This window comes from Ailuropoda melanoleuca, chromosome 6, assembly GCF_002007445.2.
Source record: "Ailuropoda melanoleuca isolate Jingjing chromosome 6, ASM200744v2, whole genome shotgun sequence".
Lineage (NCBI taxonomy): Eukaryota > Metazoa > Chordata > Mammalia > Carnivora > Ursidae > Ailuropoda > Ailuropoda melanoleuca.
The window spans coordinates 97,888,924-97,914,047 of NC_048223.1; the positions used below are offsets into that span (position 1 = coordinate 97,888,924).

Sequence of the window (25,124 nt, forward strand, 5' to 3'; positions counted from 1 at the left end):
CTGCCAAACTCTTTCCAAAGTGGCTATGCCATTTTGCATCCCCAGTAGCAACATCTGAGAGTTCCAGTTGCACCATATCCTTGCCAACATTTGGTATTGTCAATATTTTTTCTAATTTTGGCCATTCTAATAAGTATGTAGTAATGTTATACATTTATCAAATTAAGAAAAAAACTTTGCTATTCTGGAAAGTGATAAAACCTATCTCATTTTTTTCATTTACATTTCTTTAATTAAGGGCATTTAGAATACACTTAATATGTTAAGAATATTTTTCTTCAAATTGCCTATTCATGTTTTTTTGCTTATTTTTTTATTAGGTAGGTTAATCATATTCTTAATGATTTTTTAATGATTCTGTATATTAAGGAAACCAACTGGTTCATTCATAGTTGTTGCAAACATTTTCCTTAGTTTGTAATTTTTTACTTTGTTGATGGCATATTTTGCTGCAGAAATATTTTTATGTTTTATATCAAATATATCTCCTGAGTGTAAAGATGTGGAGGTAGAAATGGGAGAATTTATGAATGGAAGGTATAGAACACAGGGGACTGTAAGGCTAGGCAACCTGTGTGAGTCAGTTTACCCCACCTTGGCTGCAACCCCCATACTAGTGATATATGGTCAGTACAGATTTTCTTAGTCTGTCTCACTGGCTACAAAGAACCAAAGCTTATTGATAAACGCAGCTGCTTTGAGAAAGGGTAGAGTTCCAAGGGTGCAATTCTTCAATTCAGATGTGGCAGAGGATTCATTTAGTGGAAGCAATGTACTTACTGCAGAGACCATCAATACATGAGATTGTTATGCTTGTTGGCTGGGACACAGGGAATTCCTGTCTGCAGTCTCAGTGATATCATTTTGCTGGAAACAACTCTCCTCCTTGCCAGCCCTATACTTGAATGTGGAATTCCATGATGACCACAAAGACTTACTGTGCTCCATGCAGTCTATGGGCAAAATAATGCAGGAGAGGCTGGAAGGAGTATGCATGAGGAGGTAGATGGTATGGTGGGAAGAAGTAAGGAGAAAGAGAGTGAGGGAGGGGACTCCTTGGCTTCCTTATTTCCCACACACAGAGCCCCTGTCCACATTTGATTTTTGCAGTCATTAACATTTTTAGAGTCAGGCACACCAAGTGCAAAGTCAGTTACTTGCTGATAATCTTTAAAAGAGCACAGCTCACAACAAGAACTGTGGGGCCGGGAGTATGGGGTTGGCAGAATCTGATTTGCAGGAAGAGCTTGTTCTGCACCCCTACTCCCATTTCCACTGCCCGGTGTCCCTAGACGGGCTCCTCCCACCCAAAGCTGAGTCTCTGAAGGGGTTCACTCAGGATCAACCAGGCTACTTTGTTAAGATAAATGCACTCCTTTTCTAAAAAACTGTGAACTGAGATTAACCAGCTAATTAACATTTCAAAGACTAGGAATAAAAGATCATGAATAAAAGCAAATTCCTTCCTCTGAAGTCTGTGGTTCAAGAGATCAGTGGGATAGGACATTGGTTATCTAATCAATTAACCATTTCTACCTCTCTTTCCATTCTATCTTCCCCTCTTATTTTGTCTTCTTGCACGTGTCTCCCAAGTCTGAGTCAATCATGTTTTCCCGCCCTCTCATTTGCCTTTGAACCTTTAACTAACTGGTCGTCGCTGAGGCCTTGCAGTTTATTTTTAGCATTTGTGTATTTATTGATGTTGTACTGACTTCCTTGACTTAAGAACACAGGCAGGAAAAAAACCCCACCAAATTAAACTGCTTTGTCCTCAAACTTGACTCGAGATTTATTAATTGAAAAAATATGGGGGGGGGTGAGATGGAGGAAGATCTTTCCATTTGAACAGAACTTGGGGTGAATTCTTTTGCACTGAGTCCAGGAACAAAGCTGAATAATTTCTACACATCCCTAAGGCAGAACAATGGCTGAGGCAGTGGAGTGGGCCTGAGAGACTCGGATTGAGTTCCTCTCTGCTGTTTGCAAGATATATGACTTTGAGGAAGTCCCTTAACCTCTTTGGGAATTACAATCTCAGCCTCTGTTACTTAGCTCTAAGCTTCTGACTGTCATGGACTGAAGACTCTGTTTTAAAAGGTACAACATTGCCTGGTGTCATCTGTGACAACAGTCCTGACAACCCCGCCAGCCAAATCCTCAAAGTCAGTCACTTTTCACTTCTGGATGATGGGATTGGCTCCCACATACAGCACTATTACTGTGTGCCAGGCACTGTAATAAGCCTCAGTCATGTGGGTTAAAAGCCCAGCCTCTGGGTCCAGGATACCTGAGCTTACCCCTACATCAGCATAACTCTGAGCAACTTACTTAACTTCTCTGTGACTCAGTTTCCTCATCTGTAAAATGACAATAATGATGATGATAATAGCACCTGTAATTCTGACCCTATTTAGAAAAAGGGTCTTTGCCAGTGTAATTAAGGATCTTGAGATGAGATCATTCTGGATTTCGGGTGGGCCCTAAATTCAGTGACTAAGGTCCTGATAAGAGAAAAGAGGGAAATGTGACATACACAGACACAGGGAGAAAGGCCTTGTGCAGACAGTGATTAGAGAGATGCAGCCATAAGCCAAAGAATGCCAGCAGCCAGCAGAAGCTGGAAGAGGCAAGAAAGGAATCATCTCCAGAGACTCTGGCCCTCTTGACACCTTGATTTTGGGCTTCTGTCTTCCAGAATTGTGAGAGAATAAATTTCTGTTGTTTTAAGTCACCAAGTTTGTGGTAGTTTGTTGTGGTAGCCCTAGGAAGCTGATACAGATGATAATAGTACATCTACCTCACAGGATTATTGGGAGGGTTAAATGAGTGGTTACATTTAAAGTGCTAAGAGTACAGGGTGCCTGGTTGGCTTAATCGGTTGAGCCTCTGCCTTCAGCTCGGGTCTGGAGCCCAGGGTCCTGGGATCAAGCCCCACATGCTTTTCCCTTTCCCTCTGGCTGCTGCTCCCCCTGCTTGTGCTCTGTCTCAAATAAATTAATAAAATCTTAAAAAAAATAAAGTGCTAAGAGCAGAATCTCGAATACAGTGAGGGCTCTTGAAATAGAGGCTACTATGTATTGTTAGCTCATTGGATCTTACCTAGCAACCCTATGAAGTAGGTACTATTATGACTCCCATTTTGCACATGGAGAAATGGAGGCTTAAAGAGGCTGAGCAAAGGTGAGCTTGTCTGGACCCTGCTCTAGCTTGAGCCACCCTTCAGAAGTCTGTGGAGTTGAACTTTCCGCTCATGGATCCTGGTTGGCTCGGTGACCCCTCATGATGATGCTTTCTCAGCAAAGATTCTCTGGTACTGATCCACCAAGACCAGAAGGTATAGAGAAGACCTCCCATGTAATGGTGTTTATTCCTTCTGGATTCATTTTACCAGCCCTGGTCTTGGCACAGGCTCTGCTCCAACCGAGCCAGGCTCTGTCTACACTTAGTTGTTTGATTGTCCTATGACCTGACCTCACTGGGTAGCCTCAGCATCTCATCACAAGAGACAGGTGTGTGCTGCCTAAAAGGCCACACACTCCCTCTCCAGAGACTTCAAAGACCTCTGATGATTTCTTATTTACCCCTATGCTGCTGAGTGTAGATTATACAAATGATTAGAAATAAGTCAGATCGCTTAGAGTAAGGCAAAGCCCTTGCTTGCAAGGTCCACATGCAAGTAACCTGGTTACCTACCTGACCATCTTTTATTATTCTCCCCTGCATCACTCTCCAGCCACACTGACCTCGTGGCCCAGTACTGTCCTACCTCAGGGCCTTTGCACATGCAGTCTGGTTGCCTTTAATGCTCTTGCTCAACAGATATGCATGCTTTCTTTTTTACTCCCTTGACTATCATCAATATCACCATCTTAGGCCTTTCTTAATCAACTTATCCTTCCTCTTCACCTTTTCTGCTTTTTCGCCCTCCTTAGCACTTATAATTATGTAACATGCCATAAATTTTACTTACCTTGTTTATTGTCTTTTCTTCCAAACTACAATAAAAGTACCATGAGGATGGGGATGCTTATCTGTGTTGTTGACTGCTATAGCTCAGAGCCTAGGACAGGGCTAGTGCACAGTATAATGCATTCTGTAAATAATTGTTGAGTGACTAACTGAAAGAACGAATGAAGCATAGCCCCTCTCCAACAATAGCTATGGAACTCCCGAACTGAAATGGGTTAATTCATGAAGTATCTAGAAGTAGCACACGAAGAGAGAACTACTGGAACAATTGAGCTTTGAAGCATATGGAGGGAACATAGCCTCTTATTGAGCTTGATTTTGAAGGAGACAAGGAAAAGGATGTGGTGGAGAAAGAGGGGAATAGAATTCTAAGTGATGGAAATCTCAGATTTCTCAGGAAAAGTGAGAATCTAAAATTCACTTATTCATTCAACTGGGAATACAGCAATGAACAAGTCAGAAGAACTCAGGGTACTTACATTCTAGTGGTCATAATGTCGGGCAGTATGATCTTGGAGAAAAATGTCTGCTTATTGAAATGGTGAGACAGGAAGGGCTTACATTTCCACAGGGTGGAGAGGTCTAGATCAGTATGGCTTTCATCTGGCAGACTGTAGGAAGCTACCTTAGATTCTCGATCTGGAAGAGCCCTGGGAATGTCTGTCATGGGAGATTTATGAAGCAACAGGAAGGATGGATTCTTTTTTTTTTTTTTTTTAAAGATTTTATTTATTTATTCGACAGAGATAGAGACAGCCAGCGAGAGANCTGAAGCAACAGGAAGGATGGATTCTTTTTTTTTTTTTTTTTAAAGATTTTATTTTTTTATTCGACAGAGATAGAGACAGCCAGCGAGAGGGGGAACAAAAGCAGGGGGAGTGGGAGAGGAAGAAGCAGGCTTCCAGCNCTCATAGCGGAAGAGCCTGATGTTGGGGCTCGATCCCATAACGCCAGGATCACGCCCTGAGCCGAAGGCAGACGCTTAACCGCTGTGCCACCCAGGCGCCCCGGAAGGATGGATTCTGATAGGGAAGGGCATTAGAAAGAGTGGGAGGTATGAGAAAGGGCTGTTGTACAGAGGTGGAAGTGGCTGGAGGAGGGTAGATAATCACCATAGAAGAGAGTGTGTCAAAAGTGCCTGGAATGAACTGAGAAATAGAGAAAGGATCTTAAAGCCCCGGAGTGTGAGACCAATCTAAATGTGTGTCACCAAGAGCAACTACTTGATGGAAAGGAAAGAAGATAGTAGAGATGGTGCAGGGACTTTGATGCTGGGATTTGGGACCAGATTAGGCCAGATTGGGACCAGTCCCTAACTTCAGTGACTGTCCCATCACTCAGCTTTGTGAAGGCCCACAGGAAGGACAACAGTACTTCATTGCTGTTTACCCTCTAAGCTTGTCTGTGTTTGCTCTTCTCTATATGACAAGCCAAGCTTAATCTGAATGTAACCCATTAAACTGGAAATGGTCTGAAACTAGTGAGTTACACAGGATCTGCAGAGTAAAACTTTGGTTGTTTTTTGCCTGAAACCTACCCATCTTCAAACACTCCAAATCTTTTTATTAATGAAGTAAATTTTTAAGATATTACATCTTTGGTATCATGAAGTAGAGATGGCTGAGATTTCTCTGGCAGAATTTTGATCTTCACTTTAAGAGGATGCTAGCATTTGATGTCAGGATAACTGTTTGTGTAAGAATCATATGGTCATTTTTCTTTTTTGTTCTTTTCCTCTGACATAGCTAATGGGCATGAAATCAATCTGTTTTCTCAAAGCTTGGGTTTCCTTCAGTTTTGTCTCTCAGGTGAAGAGCTGAACTTTCTACCTGACTCTCACCTTAAATAGAAACATTTTCTCACCGGTCATATGAAAGGGAAAAAATGGGAGGGAAGTGGCAGTCTTGAATTCTCCACTATAGTAAGACAATTCAAAGGAAAACAACAAAACACTTTGCCATTAGATATTTTGATAAAAAGTATTTCTTGAAATTGTTTTTTGAAATGCCATTTCACAATGGTGTGATAGAAACTGAATTTCTGTTATCTTCAAGGTAAATGAAGGGCTTTCAGGAAAGTGGGGGAGAGACAATCACTGTGAATTTTCCATAACAGAATTTGACTGTAGCAGTCATGGCATCTGAAAGAGCTCTAGGGGTCAGAGAAGAGGGGGCTGTAACCTAAATGGTTCCCTTTTTATGAGCACATCCCAGCTAAGTCCCCCCGAGACCCCCAGGTCTAGTGGTATGGCTAGTACAACATCCTAAGAAGAGTCTGGCTTCCAGCATGTGATAAGGGCTTTTGAAAACTACCTGCCATGAGCCATAGAAAACATGGTTGTATTTTAAGTACTCCTCCCTGGTAATCTAGACAGTTACATGAAAAACAAATTTACGAAATCCATCTGGTCCAATGTCCCCCAAGATACAGATGTAGTGAAAAGAAGGGGCACATGCACCCCAATGCTCATAGCAGCAATGTCCACAATAGCCAAACTGTGGAAGGAACCAAGATTCCCTTCAACAGATGAATGGATAAAAATGTGGTTCATATATACAGTGGAATATTACTCAGCCATCAGAAAGGATGAATACCCACAATTTGCATCAACATGGATGGAACTGGAGGGGATTATGCTAAGTGAAATAAGTCAAGCAGAGAAAAACAATTATTTCAGTCATATGTGGAATATAAATAAGAGCATGGAGGACCACAGGGAAAGGGAGGGAAAACTGAATGGGAAGAAATCAGAGAGGGAGACAAACCATGAGAGACTCTGGACTCCAGGAATCAAACTGAGGGTTACAGAAGGGAGGGGAGTGAGGGGATGGAGTAACCGGGTGATGGGTATTAAGGAGGGCACATGTGGTGATGAGCATTGGGTGTTATATGCAACTAATGAATCTTTGAACACTCCATCAAAAACTAATGATGTACTTACTTTATGATGGCCAATTGAACATAAATAAATGAATAAATAAATAAATAAATAAACAAACACACAAACTTAGCCATTATTATTTTACTTTTTTGTAATAAAGCTTTTAAAAATTGTGTATGAAAAATTCCTAAAGTTTCTCTGTGACCTAAGTTCTTTTTCTTTTTTTTTTTTTTCTAAGATTTTATGCATTTATTTGACAGAGATAGAGACAGCCAGGGAGAGAGGGAACACAAGCAGGGGGAGTGGGAGAGGAAGAAGCAGGCTCATAGCGGAAGAGCCTGATGTGGGGCTCGATCCCATAACGCCGGGATCACGCCCTGAGCCGAAGGCAGATGCTTAACCGCTGTGCCACCCAGGCGCCCCCCTAAGTTCTTTTTCTTATCGTATCTGTAAAAAGAATATGATGAAAGTCTTCATTATATTCTGATAATACAGATGTCATTGCAACAGCTGGGCAAATATGGAAAAGTGTATTTCCAGCTGTTCAGGAATAATAATGTTAGTAAATAATCTCATTAGGAAATGGAAGAGACAGAGTCATGTCAAACTGTTTCCCACGTCAGGGCTTTTGCAACTGCTGTTCCCTCTTTCTGGAATGTTCTTACTCCTTTTCATAGCTGGTGTTTTCTCATCACCCAGGTCTCAGTCAAATGTCACCTTCTCGGAGAGGCTTTCCTGACCCTCAGTTGAATCTTCCCACCCCAACTCTGCTGCATTTCCTAATCCTTCATTCTAATTTCCATTAAACTGTATAACATCCCTTAGTTTTAATTTCTTCTTAGTATGTATTGTGACCTGGAGTCGCTGATTTATGACTTCTGTTCTGGCTTATTTATCTCCCCAGCCAGATTGTGAACTCCAAAGAGCAGGGACCTTGTTGGTCTTTGTCACTACTAAGATTAGTGCCCAAGTAGATGTGGAAGGAAAATGAGATAGCAAAATTGTCATATTTATGAAAACAAAATAACTAAATGGATTTTTTTTGAACAGCTTGAGGGAGTAAAGCATTCAAAATTCAATTAAAATAGAAACTGCTGCAATGTGCTGCCCTTGGGTATTAGCTTTATAATTGTTCATCCAAAGTGCTGCTTGTTTTGAGCTGTGTTTGTCAGTATCAACACTTTGGGAACTGAGGCGAATAGTACCTAGGGGGTTTTTTGTCCAGATTCCAGAGTCCTGGCGTCAAACAGGATACTTCTGCCACACCAGTTATATCAGGATATTTTGGCTTCGAAGTATTAAAATCCTGACTCTAACTGGGTCAAAGCATAAGTCTCATGGGAAGATTGGAGCAGGGATTATTCTTTTAACAGTTCAAAATGCTATCAAAGACTCAAGTTCTGTCCATCTCTCTGTTCTGACACCATTGAAAGTCGTCTTATCCAGGCAGGGCAATGTCTGAGGAAGACGAGAATGCTGCCTTTCTTTTCCTAAACTTGCTCCAGCAGACTTCCTCCAGGGTCTCATGGTCCATTTTTGGGTACAAATCCATTGTTGAACTAATCATTGGTGAGGGAATGAGATTATGCACAACAATAAGGCCTGACTCTGAGCCAGAGGCTGCGGTGGTGGTGGTGGTGGAGTGTATCATTTTCCCATGAGTTATGTGGACTGCTTGGGGAGTGGCAGTCATCTGAACAAAACTGAGATTCTTTTGGGAAGGGAGAAGGAGGGGAAGTGCTGTATATTTCATCTATTGTTCCTATGTTTGGAAGCAGTAGCTAATGGGGTTGCTAAAACTTTTCTCCTAAGTTTTGTACTGTTTGGTCTAATGAGTAAAGACTGGTTCAAGATTCTAGAGGTTGCTGAGCAGACTGGACACCCATACAGTTACAGTCCTTTGGATTAAGTCCAAGCTTCTGCTCAAGAGCTTGGGGAGGAGCTCCTGTTTCAGCATGCGGGGGCTGCTGCTGTTCAAGAGGGAGATCCAGAGGGGGAGAGTCGGTCAGGCTCCTCTTCTAGCTGTTTTAATCCCATGCCCTGTCTTTAGAGAAGTGCGATCTATTCTGCAGAGCCTATCTCATTCCATGTGTTTCTTTTTTTTTTTTTTAAGATTTTTATTTATTTAATTGACAGAGACAGCCAGCGAGAGAAGGAACACAAGCAGGGGGAGTGGGAGAGGAGGAAGCAGGCTCATAGCAGAGGAGCCTGATGTGGGGCTCGATCCCACAACACAGGGATCACGCCCTGAGCCGAAGACAGATGCTTAACTGCTGTGCCACCCAGGCGCCCCTCCATGTGTTTCTTTATTGCTTTATCCTATCCTTCTTCCCCAAAGCCTAAGAAAAAAGTTTAGGGATAGTTTGGAAAGTTGAGAGAGGAAGAGAGTGAGTTGTCAGAATGGAGGGAGTGGGGCAGCTTTCCATTTCTTGTTCACTTCTGCTATATGCTCTGTTTGTAATGATCAAAGTAACTTGTGCCTTTTATATAATTCTCTGCTTGGAGCTTTATTATGTCCCACAACAGGTTGAGACTAAGAATAGATGAGATAATGTGAATGATGAAATGTTCAAAATTCCGCAGACTCTAAACCATTACCAATTACAACACATAAGTGTGGTTGAAATGCAAGGGATTTGTCAAGCCAAAAAATGGCATGGAGTATTGGGACTTTGATGTTTGATGATATATTCTGAATACTTATTAACATCTTAAACATTTTCTGGTAGATTTGAAAAATGAGAGCAATCCTTGCCTTTTTGTTATTGCCTGTACTCTCATAGACCAGTATGATCTATTAAACTGACAATTTGGGATTCTTCCCTGTCCTCATTCTTTATCTGGTCATTGACCTAATTCTGTCCATTTTCCTTACCACAGCCACTAACTCAGTCTTGGCCCTTATCACAGGACAGACAAATCCTTTTGCTCTTGAATTATTTCCCTATTACTTCGCAAGTGTTGTAGGGATAAAGATGAACTTTTATCTATCTTTGATGTCTCCAGATAGCTAGCACAAGACCTTACCAAAAGTGGAGGGAAATCAATGTTTATTGATTTCTGGTATTTTCTTTTCTGCTTTTGGTTTTAGAGTCTGAACTGAAGAATTTTTGTTCCAGAAATATACTGATCATCCTTGGCTTCTCCTCTATCGCGGCTGTGATTGCTTTGATTGCTGTGGGGCTGACCCAGAACAAACCATTGCCAGAAAATGTTAAGGTAACAAATCTGAGGGGTCTGGCTGAGGTGCGGTGGGGGGAGGGAAACGAGGTTATGGTAAAACAGAGCATACAGGAGGGGTGGAGGTTCTGGCAGCCCGTGAGCAAGTCAATATCCACTGGATTAGGGAGGTAAAATGGAATGATGCTCATTCTGGAAGAGGGAATGTCTTGAATCAATTAGTGGTAGGAAGATAATTGTCTTTATGCTTATTCAGCAATAATTATTGTTAGTACTTTAAGAGAAACAAATACTTTATTCAGTATATCCAGATATGTGCTGATATTTTGTGGTGCTATTTTGTGCTGATATTCTATGATCTAGTACTATCTCTACTTCTTATTCATTGTTTCACCATGCATGTGTCACAACACTGCACTCTCTGATCTTATTACGCAATCATTATTACTATCATCAAAATAATAAAATTTATTAGAGAGCATTCTATAAAGCACTTTGAAAGTCAAAGATTGTGGAGAAGACTTATTCCTCATCTTCAAAATATTAAAGAAAGCAGCAAAATCAATGAAAAAAACCCACGGAGAACACATACATATATCAACTATAGTGAACTGAAATGAATTCATAGATGAACAGATTTCTTGAAAATTTCCACATTTGAAGAGGCAGTTAAATCATTAAAAATAATTAGGGTCATTAACTCTGCTGTGATTTATTTCTGCTTCCTTTCAAATTCATCAAAGTAAAATTTCTGAGACATAAGTAGCTTGTAATGTCATTATTTTATTTAATCTGTTAATTAAAAAGCATGTGGAAAATTTAAATTTATGTTGTAAATACACCATTTTAAACTTTCATTGAAATTAAATAAATGTATAAGTAAATAAATCTAAAAGGGCCCAGAATATACCAATATGCTAATGTTGTGCATATTGGCACATATGTACACATAGACGATGACATGTCCAGAAATTAACTTGACCATGGAGGCTCTGGAATACATGGGCATGAGTTTATTTTATTGTATTTGAAGATACTAAACTGTGAGACTGGAAAGATGGATGCATATGCCAGGCTTCTAAAACTTTTGCCACCCACCCAAATCAGTTGCTGTATAGTGGAGGCCTGGATGTTACATTGGCATTCCTTTGCGACATGAGCTCAACTCAGTGTTGCTGTGCACAGCAACCCCTTTGTCAGTTCAGAAGGCTGATATTATCTCTTTTTCAATGGTCTCTTGCCTTTTAATGTTGAGTGATGTTGGCTCTCTTGGCAAAACTTCACTCACAGTTAAAGCCTCGTGACATTTTGGTTCTGCGGTTTACCAGCTCCAAAAGTACATGATTGCGTTCTTGATTTGACCTTTTTATATGTTCATTATTGCATCACTGGAGAGGGGTACTGCCTAGGAGGCAAAATCCATGACAGACTTGAGCTCTGTGTTCCCAGTGTATACTTCTGGTCATGGATGACCTTCCTGCATTCGCAATGGTCATCATTGACTCTGTTGTGGTTCTGTTTTGTGTTGGCCCCACAAAATGGAACAGGTCTTTAAATAAGAGGTATGAGTATTTGAATAGTAGACAGTGGCATATGAAATGAATCTTTATAGCAATATCACTGGTTTATTTTACACAAAGATCATTTTATGTATGCAAACTAGTCATTTATTAAGGTCATACGCTAATTTTAATAAAATTGCTGGCATATATTGAGGGCAAAAATATTTTAGGAACTTGTCTTTGGTGATGGCTTTAAGCTATATATGCTGCCCAATTTGATAGTCATTAGCCATATGTAGCTATTTCAACTTAAGTTAATTTAAATAAAATAAAATAAAATAATTTTGTTCCTTAATTGCACTAGCCATATTCCAAGCACTCAATAACCTCATGTGGCTGGTGGATACTAAATTGGACAGTGCAGACATAGAACATTTCCACTGCAGAAAGTTCAATTGGACATTGCTGCTTTAGAGCATACTCTTTGATAATATCTCTGGAATCATTTAAAACTAAGTTTGAGGAATAAAGTATATGATAAACCATTATAAGATCTAAAATAAGGAACAAGAAATGAAACTTTTTCTTGTGTGGTTTGTAACCTAATACCAGGATCATCCCAGATACCATGAGCTAAGTTTGAGTAGTTTGTTGGAATAAATTTATTTCCTTTCAAAAATGATGGTTTAAAGGAAAACATTATTTCAATATCTGTACCTGGTACATTTGTTTTAAAAACATATAACATCAAACTTCCAGGGAAGATGGTGGAATAGGAGGACCCTAAGCTCACCTCATCCCATGGAACAAGATAACACCCACATCAGTGTAAATAACCTAGAAAATGATCTGAAGATTGACAGAACAGACTTTTCACAGCTAAACGTAGAGAAGAGGCCATATCAAAGAGGGTAGGAAGGGTGGAGACACATTTGGAAGCTAAATGGACCTGTCTGTAGGAGGGAGGAACAATACAGGCATGGAAAGGGGAGAGGACCAGACCGTCACACCAAGCACCCCAGGTGCACAGGGATCCTGCGTGAAACCAGAGGGGCCTAATTTCCGAGGTTCTTATAATCAGCAGGGATTAATGCCTGGAAATTTGAAAATTACTGGGCTCAGTTCTGGAAGAGCCAGGAGGGTGAGAGGAAACTGAGTCCCCACCATTAAAGAGACAGCACCCTTAAACAAGCAGCCCTGTGGAGATACAGCATAGAAGCAGCAGTTTGAAAAGCACCTGGGGTGTGCGGGAGGGAGATTTGTTTACTAATCTCAGAGCATGTGCTTGGAGGGGCAGGAATCATTGGGAGACTTCTCCAGGAACAAAGGATTTGGTGGATGCCATTTCCTTCCCCCACCCTCCACACTGTGAACCAGCACTTCTCCAACACTACTGAAATTGCTAACAGCCTGCCCCACCCTTGTGTTCTCCTGTGGACATGCTGGCTCCAGCCAAGCCTCATTCCAGGTCTCCTATCACAACAGGCCTTACTAATACCACCCACCCTGCCCCCAAGTGCTTCTTGGGATCCACCTCCTCCAATCCAGCCAGCCTTGGTTCTGGTGGCTACAGGTCCCCTTTCACAACAGACCTAAGCAAACCTTGCTAACACTGTGAGCCCCACCCCCCATCTCTGCATTCTCCTGTGTACCTGCCCCCTCCAGTATGCCCTTGGCCAAAGCCCATCCAAAGTGATGCCACAAGCCTGGCAGTGTGTGAGCAGCCCTAATAGGCTAGCACCATTCCAAAGTGACTCCTGCCCTGGGGAGAGCGGAAGATAATCACACATACCAGTCTGATTGCAGCCCCAACAGTGGGCTGGCAGCAGATGTCTGGTCTGACTGCAGATCCTGCACCTATGAAAGCCTCTCAGAAGACAACACAAGGAAAGTGCCCTACAGTTTGGTGTTACTGCATCTCGGGCAAACTCCTGGTCTGGCTCAACTCAAGCTGAAAGTGACCCTAGACTGGCCCACTAACAACACAGGGACCAAACTCTGCCCATAACAGGCAAATAGAGCCATCACAGACAATTGAACCGAAGGCAAAAGCAGCTCAGCTGCAACAGCAGGACACATGCATCACACATAGGAGATACCCCCGAAGTGCCAGGTTCTGGTGAAGAGGGGACACTGCATGGCAGGGCACTATGGGACCTCTTCTTTATAAGGCCTATTACTGTCAAGTACATGAGACATAGCTGTCTTTCTTAACACACAGAAACAGATTCGGAGAGATAGACAAAATGAGGAGACAGAGGAATATATCCCAAATGAAAGGACAGGACAAAATCACAGCAAGAGAGCTAACAAATGGAGATAAGTAATATGCTTGTAGAGAATTTGAAGTAATGGTCACAAAGATACTCACTGGACTTGAGAAAAGAGTGACACTCTTAACAAAGAGATAGAAAACAAAAAAGAGGGGCACCTGGGTAGCTCAATTGCTTGAGCAAACATAAGTTAAAGGAATTCATGACCACTACCAGAAATGTTAAAGGGGACTCTTGAGAGTAAAGGAAACACCATAAGCACAGGAGTAAGAAAAATAGGAAGCACAAAGGCAGTGTAAATAAGTATATCTATAAAAATCAGTCAAGGGATTCACAAAATAAAAGGATGTAAAGTATTATACCATATACTTAAAACGTGGGGAGAAAGGAATAAAGAATGGATTCAGACTTAAGCAACAATCAATTTAACATAGACTGCTAGATGCATAAATGTTATATATAAAGGTAATGGTAACCACAAATCAAAAGCCAGTAATAGATACGCAGAAAATAAAGAGAAAAGAATCCAAGTATATCACTTAAGAAAGCCCGGAAACCATGAGAGAAAACAGCAAGAGAAGAAAAGAACAGAGAAGAACTACAAAAACAACCATAAAGCAAGTACCAAAATGGCAATAGTACATATATATCAATAATTAGTTTGAATGTAAAGGACTAATTGCTGTAATCAAATACATACAGTGACAGAATGGATAAAAAAACAAGACCCATCTATATGCTGCCTACAAGAAACTCATTTCAGACCTAAAGACATATGCAGATTGAAAGTGAGGGGATGGAAAAGCATTTATCATGTAAATCAAAGTGAAAAGAAAGCTGGGGTAGCAATACTTATACTGTACAAAATGGACTTTAAAAAAAGACTATAAAAAGAGACAAAGAAGGACACTATATAATCATAAAGGGAACAATCCAACAAGAAGATATAACAATTGTAAATATGCACCCAACATGGCAGCACCCAAATACATAAAGCAGCTAATAACAAACATAAAGGAAGTAATCAATAGTAACATAATAATAGTAGGGGATTTTAACATTCCACTTACATCAATGGATAGATCATCTAAACCGAAAATCAACAAGGAAACAGTGACTTTGAATGATATATTGGACTAGAATAATCTAACAGATATATTCACAACATTCTATCCTAAAACAGCAGAATATATATTCTTTTCAAGTGCAAATGAAACATTGTCCAGAATAGATCACATATTGGCCACAAAACAAGTCTCAACAAATTCAAAAAGATTGAAGTATACTATGCATCTTTTCCAACTACAACACTGTGAAACTAGAAATCAACCACAAGCAAAAATCTGGAAAGAGCATGAAGATTAAATAGCATGCTACTAAACAATGAACAGGTCAACCAAGAAATCAAAGAAGAAATAAAAGAAAATACATGTAGACAAATACAAATGAAAACATAATGGTCCAAAATCTTTGGGATGAAGAAAAGCTGTTTTGAGAGGGAATTTCATAGCAATGCCGGCTTACCTCAAGAAGCAAGAAAAATCTTAAACAACCTAACTTTACACCTAAAGGAGCTAGAAGAAGAACAAACAAAACCCAAAACCACTAGAAGGAAGGAAATAATAAAGATTAGAGCAGAAATAAATGAAGTAGAAACTGAATAGACAGTACAACCGATCAATGAAACCAGGAGCTGGTTCTTTGAAAAGATAAACAAAATTGATAAATCTTTGGCCAGACTCATCAAAAAAAAAAAAAGAGAGAGAGAGAGAGAAAGAGGTGACTCAAATAAACAAAATTAGAAATGAAAGAGGAGAAATAACAACCAATATGACAGAAATACAAAGGATTATAAGAGATTCTTCTGAAAAATTATATGCCAACAAACTGGACAACCTAGAAGACATGGATAAATTCCTAGAAATATATACCCCCCCAAATCTGAATCAGGAAAAAATAGAAACATTGAGTAGACCTATTATCAGCAATGAAATTGAATCAGTAATCAAAAAACTCCCAAAAAACAAAAATCCAGGACTAGACTATTTCTTGGTGAATTCTACCAAACATTTAAAGAAGAACTAATACCTAGTCTTCTTAAACTATTCCAAAAAAATAGTAGAGGAAGGAAAACTTCCAATTTCATTCTATGAGGCCAATATTACCCTGATACCAAAACCAGATAAAGACACTACAAAAAAAGAGAACTACAGGCCAATAGCTCTGATGAACATAGATGCAAAAATCCTCAACAAAGTATTAGCAAACCAAATCCAACAATACACTAAAAAAAATCATTCACCATGATCAAGTAAGATTTATTCCTGAGATGCAACGGTGGTTCAATATTTGCAAATCAATCAACATGATACATCACATTAACAAGAGAAAGGATAAAAATCATATGTTCATCCCAATAGATGAAGAAAAAGCATTTGACAAAGTACAAAATCTATTCATGATAAAAACTCTCAACAAAGTAGGTTTAGAGGAAATATACCTCAGCATAACAAAGGCCATATATAAAAACACAAACAAACCTACAGCTAATGTCATAATGGTGAAAAACTGAAAGCTTTTCCCCTAAGATCGGGAACAAGACAAAAATGCCCACTCTTACCACTTTTAGTCAACATAGTACTGGAAGTCCTGGCCACAGCAATCAGACAAGAAATAGAAATAAAAGGCATCCAGATTGGTAAGGAAGAAGGAAAACTTTCACTATTTGCAGATGACATCATACTATATGTAGAAAACCCTAAAGACTCCTCCAAAAAACTGCCAAAACTGATAAATGAATTTAGTAAGGTCAGAGGATACAAACAATATATAGAAATCCATTGCATATCTATATACTATACATCTATAATGAAATAACAGAAAAAGAATGTAAGAAACAATCCCATGGGGTACCAGGGTGGCTCAGTCAGTTAAGCATCTGCCTTCAGCTCAGGTCATGATACTGGTGTCCTGGGACCAAGCCCTGTGTCGGGCTTCCTGCTCAGTGGGGAGTCTGCTTCTCCTTCTCTCTCTCTGCCCCACACCCTGCCCTCACTGTGCGTGCTTTCTCTCTCTCTCTCTCTCTCTCTCTCTCTCTCTCTCTCGCTTGGTCTCTCTCTTTCAAATAAATAAATAAAATCTTAAAATTAAAAAAAAAAGAAAGAAAACAATCCCATTCACAATCGTACCAAAAAGAATAAAATGCCTAGGAGTAAACTTAACCAAGGAGGTGAAAGCCTTGTACCCTGAAAACTATAAAACACTGATGAAAGAAATTGAAGATGACATAAACAAATGAAAGATATTCCATGCTCATGGACTGGGAGAACCAGTATTGTTAAAATATCCATACTACCCAGGGGCGCCTGGGTGGTGCAGTCGTTAAGTGTCTGCCTTCAGCTCAGGGTGTGATCCCGGCGCTGTGGGGTGTACCCCAAATCAGGCTCCTCTGCTGTGAGCCTGCTTCTTCCTCTCCCACTCCCCCTGCTTGTGTTCCCTCTCTTGCTGGCTATCTCTATCTCTGTTAAATAAATAAAATCTTAAAAAAATATATCCATACTACCCAAAGCAATCTATAGATATAATGCAATCCCTATCAAAATACCAAGAGTATTTTTCACAGAACTAGAACAAACTATCCTAAAATGTACATGGATCCAAAAAGACCCTGAATAGCCAGAGCAGTCTTGAAAAAGAAGAACAAAACTGGAGATACCACAATCCCAGATTTCAAGGTATACTACAAAGCTGTAGTACTAAAAACAGTATGGTCCTGGCACAAAAATAAATGCACAGATCAATAGAACACAATTATACGGTCAGTTAATCTTTGACAAAGGTGGCAAGAATGCGCAATGGGAAAAAGATAGTCTCTTCAACAAATGGTGTTGGGAAAACTGGAGAGCTGTATGCAGAAGAATGAAACTTGACTACTTTTTTACACCATACACAAAACTAAACTCAAAATGGATTAAGGACCTAAATGTGAGACCTGAAACCATAAAAATCCTAGAAGAGCACAGGCAGTAATTTCTTTGATGTCAGCTGTAGCAACATTTTTCCAGATATGTCCCCTGAGGCAAGGGAAACAAAAGCAAAAATAATCTATTAGCTTCTGCACAGCAAAGGAAATGACCAACAAAACTAAAAGACAACCTACTGAGTGGAAGATGATATTTTCAAATGACATACCCAATAAAGGGTTAGTATTCAAAATATATAAAGAACTTATGCAGCACAACACAAAAAAAACAAATAATCCAAATAAAAAATGGACAGAAGACACGAATGGACATTTCTCTAAAGAAGACATACAGATGGCCAACAGACACGTGAAAAGATGCTCAACATCCCTCATCATCAGGGAAATACAAATCAAAACCACAATGAGATATTACCTCACACCTGTCAGAATGGCTAAAATAAAAAACACAAGAAACAATGAGTGTTGGTGAGGATGTGGAAAAAAGGGAACTGTTGTGCACTGTTGGTGGGAATGCAAACTGATGCGGCCACTGTGGAAAACAGTATGGAGCTTCCTCAAAAAGTTCAAAATAGAACTACCATATGATCCAGTAATTCTACTCCTGGATATTTGCCCAAAGAACACGAAAACATTAATTTGGGAAAAGATATGTGCACCCCTCTGTTTATTGCAACATTATTTACAATAACCAAATTGTGGATGCAGCGCAAGAGTCCATTGATAGATGAATGGATAAAGAAGATGTGGTATATATACACAATGGAATATCATTCAGCTATAAAAAGAATGAAATCTTGCCATTTGCAACAAAATGGATAGAACTAGAGGATATAATGGTAAGTGAAATAAGTCAGAGAAAGACAAATACCATAAGTTTTCACTCACATATGGAATTTAAGAACAAAACAAGTAAAAAAGACAAACCTAAGAACAGACTCAACTATAGAGAACAAGTTGATGGTTACCAGAGGGCAGGTGGGTGGGGGGGATGGGTGAAATAGGTGGCGTATACTTACATGATGAGAACTGAGTAATATATAGAATTGTGGAATTACTATGCTGTACACCTGAAACTAATATAACATTGTATGTAACTGTACTGGAATTAAAATAAATAAAAACGTATCATCTCTTCATGACCATACCCCATTCAGCAGCTTGAATTCATGTATCAACAATTATGTATTAAGTATCTGTATTAGGTACTATATTAGCTACAGAATTGGGAAGCCAGTATAGATATGACTGAGCTATCTGGGGAAGGAAACACATTTAATAGATGATACAAATTATTAATTACAGTTGTGATGAGTGCCACCAAGTGAAAGTTTTGGGAGCCAGGGCGGTCTTCCCTGAAAGAAATGACATTTACAGTAAAATTTGAAGTATGATTAGAAATTAGCTGAGGGGCGCCTGGGTGGCATAGCGGTTGAGCATCTGCCTTCGGTTCAGGGCGTGATCCCGGCGTTATGGGATCGAGCCCCACATCAGGCTCCTCTGCTATGAGCCTGCTTCCCTCTCCCACTCCCGCTTGTGTTCCCCTCTCTCGCTGGCTGTCTCTCTGTCAAAAAAATAAAAATCTTAAAAAAAAAAAAGAAATTAGCTGAGATAGAGGATAGAGTGTATTCCAGGCAAAAGGAAAGCAAGTCCAAGAATCTCACGGATAAAGATGGTGAGGGAGGTGGTTCAGTCAGAGTCTTGCAAGTCAGGTTGAGGATTTTAATTTTAATCCTAAAATCAATGAGAAGATAGTAATTTTTTTTTTAAAGATTTTTATTTATTCATTCGACAGGGATAGAGACAGCCAGCGAGAGAGGGAACATAAGCAGGGGGAGTGGGAGAGGAAGAAACAGGCCCACAGCAGAGGAGCCTGATGTGGGGCTCGATCCCGGAACGCCGGGATCACGCCCTGAGCCGAAGGCAGACGCTTAACCGCTGTGCCACCCAGGCGCCCCAGAAGATAGTAATTTGATCAGATTTGTGTTTTGAAAATATCATTCTGGCTGCAGTGAAGTAGAGGGTAGGGTGATAAGCAGATATAGGAGACTAGGTATTACAGTAGTTTGGAAGGAGGAGATTTATAGTTAAATTTTTGAAGAAATTTTTTTTGTTTTTGAAGTATTGGATATCCAAGGAGAAATGTCAAAGCAGCAGTTGGATAATCAGATCTGGACCTCACAGAAGAGGTATAGACCCACAGTGCTCGTTAGAAATATAATGCAAGCCACATTTAGATTTTTCTAGGAGCAACATTTTTAAAAAGTAGAAAGAGATGAAATTAATTTTAATAACATTTAATGTAATTCATTGCATCCAAAATATTATTTCAATATTTTATCAAAATAAAGAATTATTAATGAAATATTTTCCATTATTTTTTTCATGTTATCTTCAAATTCCAGGGTGATTTTTAACTTAAATCACATCTCAGTGGAGACTACAGTTGGCCCTTGAACAATATGGGGGTTAGGAGTGCCACCCCCTGCCACACACAGTCAAAAATCCATGTATAACTTTTGATTCCCTCAAAACTTAATTGCCTACTATCGACCAGACGCCTTATCAATAACAAAACAGTTGATTCACGCATATTTTGTGTATTATATAATACATACTTACAACAATATGAGCTACAGAAAAGAAAATGTGAAGAAAATCATAAGAAAATACATTTATAGGACTCTATTGCATTTATCAAAAAGAATCCATATATAAATGGGCCTTCACAGTTCAAACCTGTGTTGTTCAAGGGTCAACCACCATTACATTTCAAGTGCTCAATAGCCACATGTAGCTAGTGGCTGCCTTATTGGACAGTAAAGGTCTAGACTAAAGATATGTCTCTGATGCCTTTGATGTATTGAAGCCCTAGATGTGGATGAGATTATAAGAAGGGGGTAAAAGGCAAGAAGAGGGCAAGGATCAAGTCCTGAGGAATTCTAGCATTCAAATATAGTGCTTGTAGTTTATAAATCATTTACATTTTTTCTTTCAAGAAATGCTGTGGGGAACGAAAGATTATCCTCACCTTATAGATAAGCAAAATGAGGGCCTTTGAGGTTCTCTTGCTCAAGGCTCAATATCTCATAGATTACTGCAAGAATTAAGTAGGATAAATAAATGTAAATGTGAAGTGATGAGCAGGCATTCTGACCCACTGTGGACACTCAGTGATTGATAGCTCATATTTTATCATCTTTGCAGCCTGTCTGCCTGGTCACAAATTGCCATTTTATCCCCCCTTCTTCCCGTCTAACTCACCCTTGTCCAATCCAGCCCGGGTCAGCCCTCCCATCCTGATGATCCAGTTTGGGTTCAGCTTTGCTGTGGCGGTGGTAGACCCATGCCCAGACCAAATCTAGCAAAACACAAGAACTCCTTATTGTACTGAAGTGTTGTTTACTTGCCCAGCTACTGAGGTGGTAAGGGTATTAAGGATAGGGCCTGGGTTTCATTTGTCTTTGTATGCATTTTATTATTCATTCACTCAACTTACTCACTTAACAAATAGTCAATGACCATCTACTCTTATTTTAGGCCCTAGGTAATAGCAATGAGCAAAACTAGCAAAGTCCTTACCTTCATGGAACTTATGGTCTAGTGGAAGAGATAATCATTAATCAAATAATCACAAAATAAATGTTAAATTACAACCAGCAGTCGGACTTGGCTTCTATGGGGCAACAAGCAGTCCAACTGGTTGCCAAAATAGAAGTTTGCTGACTCAATGAATAGAGTAATATCTTGAACAGGTAAAACTGCTTCCTCCTTGGATGTGAAGAGCATGTGAAGGACCAGCCTGATGGCAGGATTTGTCAGTGTGGGAAGAAGGCCCCTGCCTCTAAATCCCCTGGAGACCAGGGTACCCTATTCTCACCCTGGTGAGACCCTACTTAGTTTGAACCTCCAAGTTGCAGGGTCTGAGAATCTTCACATTGAACAGGCATCCTGGGACATTCTCATGCCACTGAAGTCTGGGAACCACTATCCTACAGATATGCAATGAACACTTTAAAAAGGGGGGAGGGGCTTAATGAACTGAAGAGTCATTTAGCTGTACCTAAGTATCCAAAGGTACCTAAGTGCCTTTGTCCTGGTAGACCTGGGTGGGGAGGAAGCTTTCAGATCTGTTCGGTTCATTACTGCCTTAATTTTCTGCTCATTAGTGAACACTGACATTTAGCGAGTTTTTAGATATTCCTCTTAGCACATTCTACACTCTGGCACACACAGATCCCCACGAAGTTCTCTCGAAGGCACCAGACTGACCCAATACCAGACCACATACCTTCATTAACAGCTGCCACTTCTGTGGAATGCCTGTTGGCTCAGGGACCAGATGCTTTTTATTTCAATCCTAGATCTGCTACTTTCTGCTATGACACTTGGGCAAATAAGTCTCTCTATTCCTTAGCTTCCTTATATGTCAAATGGAGGTGGTTGTGAGGATTACGTGGAATGATACCAGTGACTCACTTATCAGAGTATCCAGCACATCAGAAGCCCTCAGTGGAAACCAGCTGTCCACACTGCTTTGAGGGAGATGAGTTCTATGGAAGTCTCTTTGCTGCTAATGTGTTAATGTCACTGAGCTGGTGCTCCCAGGATTTCCAGCTGCTGCTCAAGGGTAGTGACCTGTCTCCATACATCTGCTTTTTCACAAGGAACTAAAGTGCTATTCTTCATTAAGCATTTGTGATCGTATCTTTTTATGGAGAATTTGGAAGGATTTGCTCCAATTTTGAACCTCAAATTCTCCTGGAAAATATCTATATTATTTTTATTTCACTGGATTTTAATGTTGTCTCGTTTAAAAAACAATACCTGGAGAGGTGCCTTTGTGGCACAGTTGGTTAAGTGGCCGACTCTTGGTTTCGGCTCAGGTCATGATCTCATGTTTGTGGGATTGAGCCCTGAGTGGGGCTCTGTGCTCAGCACGGAACCTGCTTGAGATTCTCTCTCCCTCTCCCTGTGCTCTTCCTGCTTGTGCTCTCTCTCTCTCTCTCTCTCTGAAATAAATAAATCTTAAAACAACAACCAACAACAACAACAACACCTAGAGCTGGATGGTGGTGATGGTTGCACAAAGTGTGAATGTATTTAATGCCACTGAACTGCACACTTGACTGTATACTTAAAACGGTAAATTTATGTTCAGTGTATTTTACCACAATTAACAAACAGCAATAAAACTGTGGTTTGTACTGAAGGTCTAGTAATTGCAATTAGAGAAAAAAGAAAAGCAGAAAATAAATGGTCTCTAATTGTTTATAGGCCATGCCAACATTGCCGTCACTAATGGAGACCTGATTTGTTTATAGAGTACTAGAGTCAAATTCGAAAGGATTATCTTTGTTTATTCAAAAGGACTCACTGAGACAAACTGATGACGTTGCTAAAAGTACAGTTAAAGCTACAGGGACTTTTAAGAAAGACTCTGAAGAATGAAAATGTCTGAAGTGACTGAAAGAAGTTAATTATCTTACTGTTGCCCATCTTCCCTGGCTTATGGGGTTTTTTTTTTGGGTGGTGGTAGTGGTGATGGTGGAACTCGACCCCGATGGTACTACTTTTTATTAGACTGTGAGTATTAAATTCTTTGGGGACTGGAAGGAGTTCAGGAATCATACAATTCTAACCCCCCTCATTCATTCATTTGATTCAACAATTGTTGAATTCCTTCTTTGTGCCTAACATGTGATGGATGCTGGATGTACAGACCTTCCCTGATAATGTAGCTCACATCCTTATGGGGAAGACATACTTTAATCAAATAGCTACATAGACAGGTACTTATGCATCACGGTAAGTGCTGTCTTTAGAGCAAAAATACAGGTACTCTGAGCCATGGATTAGAAAGGAAGAATCAAATCTGAAAAGGTCAGAGAAGACTGGGATCTCAGGTGAAGGGCAATCTGGACTAAGGCTCTGAAACAGAAGCTACATGGCTTATAGGGAACTGAGAGCTGGCCAATGTGATGGCAGGTATTTTCTGAATGAGAAGATTCAGAGGGTTGAACATCCCACTTCTGCAGAGCCAGGAATAGAAGGAGATCGCCTGATGATCCAGTTTTCTATTTCTTTCCACATCTAGGGAGATTTACTCAGATCCCTGGACCTATGACATTTGTGCACGTAGAATTACTTCCATCTTAAGGAGAGTCTTGGCCCTCCACCCCATGGCCTCCAGTGTCTGTGAGCTCAGGGTCTGTGGCCACCCACATCTCCAGGTCTACACCAAAAGCCCTACATTGGTGTCTCCGTGAACCAAGCAAGGTCATTTTTATTGTTCTTTTTCCTGGAACAGTGCTTCTGTTCACTCAGCATAGTTTATGAAGATCAGTTATGATTGCTAAAATCATGTGCATGATCAAAAACTAGCTTAGGATAAAGTTGTATATACACAGTAAGGTTGCAGCCATATAAAAATTTATGTATTTAGGAAAGACTGGAAGGAGATAAAATAACTGATGTCTGGTTGGTAGGATCATAAATGTCTTTTTTCCCCTTTCCCCTTCATTTTATACATGCTATTTAGTAAGCTTTTAGTATTCCTAAATTAGAATGTAATTTTGAAATAATATTAGAGGAATGTCAGATCTCTTCATCACCACACATATTTTTGATTTTTCTTTAATGTGAAGAACGTACTCACAGGGGCTTTTAGAAGTGTTTTTAATATGAGCTACAGAGAAACACTGCATAGGAGTGATAGCATGGTGCAAGGCACGGTGTTGGTCAAAGCATTTCTGTTGGGTAGAGATTTTTATTTCAAACAGAAGTCTGTCATCATGGAGTCTGGGGAATGCTGGCTCAAACAAAGTTAGGCAAGTTTCTCCACTGCCAGACTCTCTGAAGCACTCACTACCTAGTGAGTTTGTGAGCCCAGGAGAGAGAGAGCACTCAGCATTCCCCAACTCCTGGGAAGTCTTCTTTGCCTAGATCCTTGCAGGTTTTGTGTTCTTGGGAACATGTACTGGAAAATGCTGGTACGGTGAAAAGGAACAAATGATGGTGGCTACCCGGGCTCTAGATGGGTCTTTGAAGGCTTTCACTGTCTGTACTTGTTAGGTAGATCCTTGAACTGTACTGGACACAGTCTCTCAGCTCTCAAATAAGATTGCATGGAATGAACTTATAGCTCTAAGATGGGCCAGCAATGAAAATGAGTAAATATGCTGACAATTTTGTAACAAAGAAAGGCAAACTTCCAAAATGCTCAACAGAGTTTTCACACAATCAGGCTTTTATCTGTCCCTCAAGCTGCAAACCATTTCTGAAGAGAAAAAAGATCTGGCACAATTCATCAGGTTAGCATTCCAGTGTGCTGCACA

At 40.1% G+C, this 25,124-nt stretch overlaps 1 protein-coding gene across 3 annotated transcripts in view; it reads left to right on the forward strand.

Annotated features, from left to right (window-relative positions):
- Positions 1-25,124, forward strand: part of ENTPD1 (ectonucleoside triphosphate diphosphohydrolase 1) — a 103,684-nt gene that overhangs the window by 46,732 nt on the left and 31,828 nt on the right. For all 3 annotated transcript variants that reach the window (XM_034663033.1, XM_034663034.1, XM_034663035.1), the window contains exon 2: positions 9,942-10,069. In XM_034663033.1, coding sequence (XP_034518924.1) covers positions 9,942-10,069 — 128 coding nt within the window. The remainder of the gene's footprint in view (positions 1-9,941; positions 10,070-25,124) is intronic.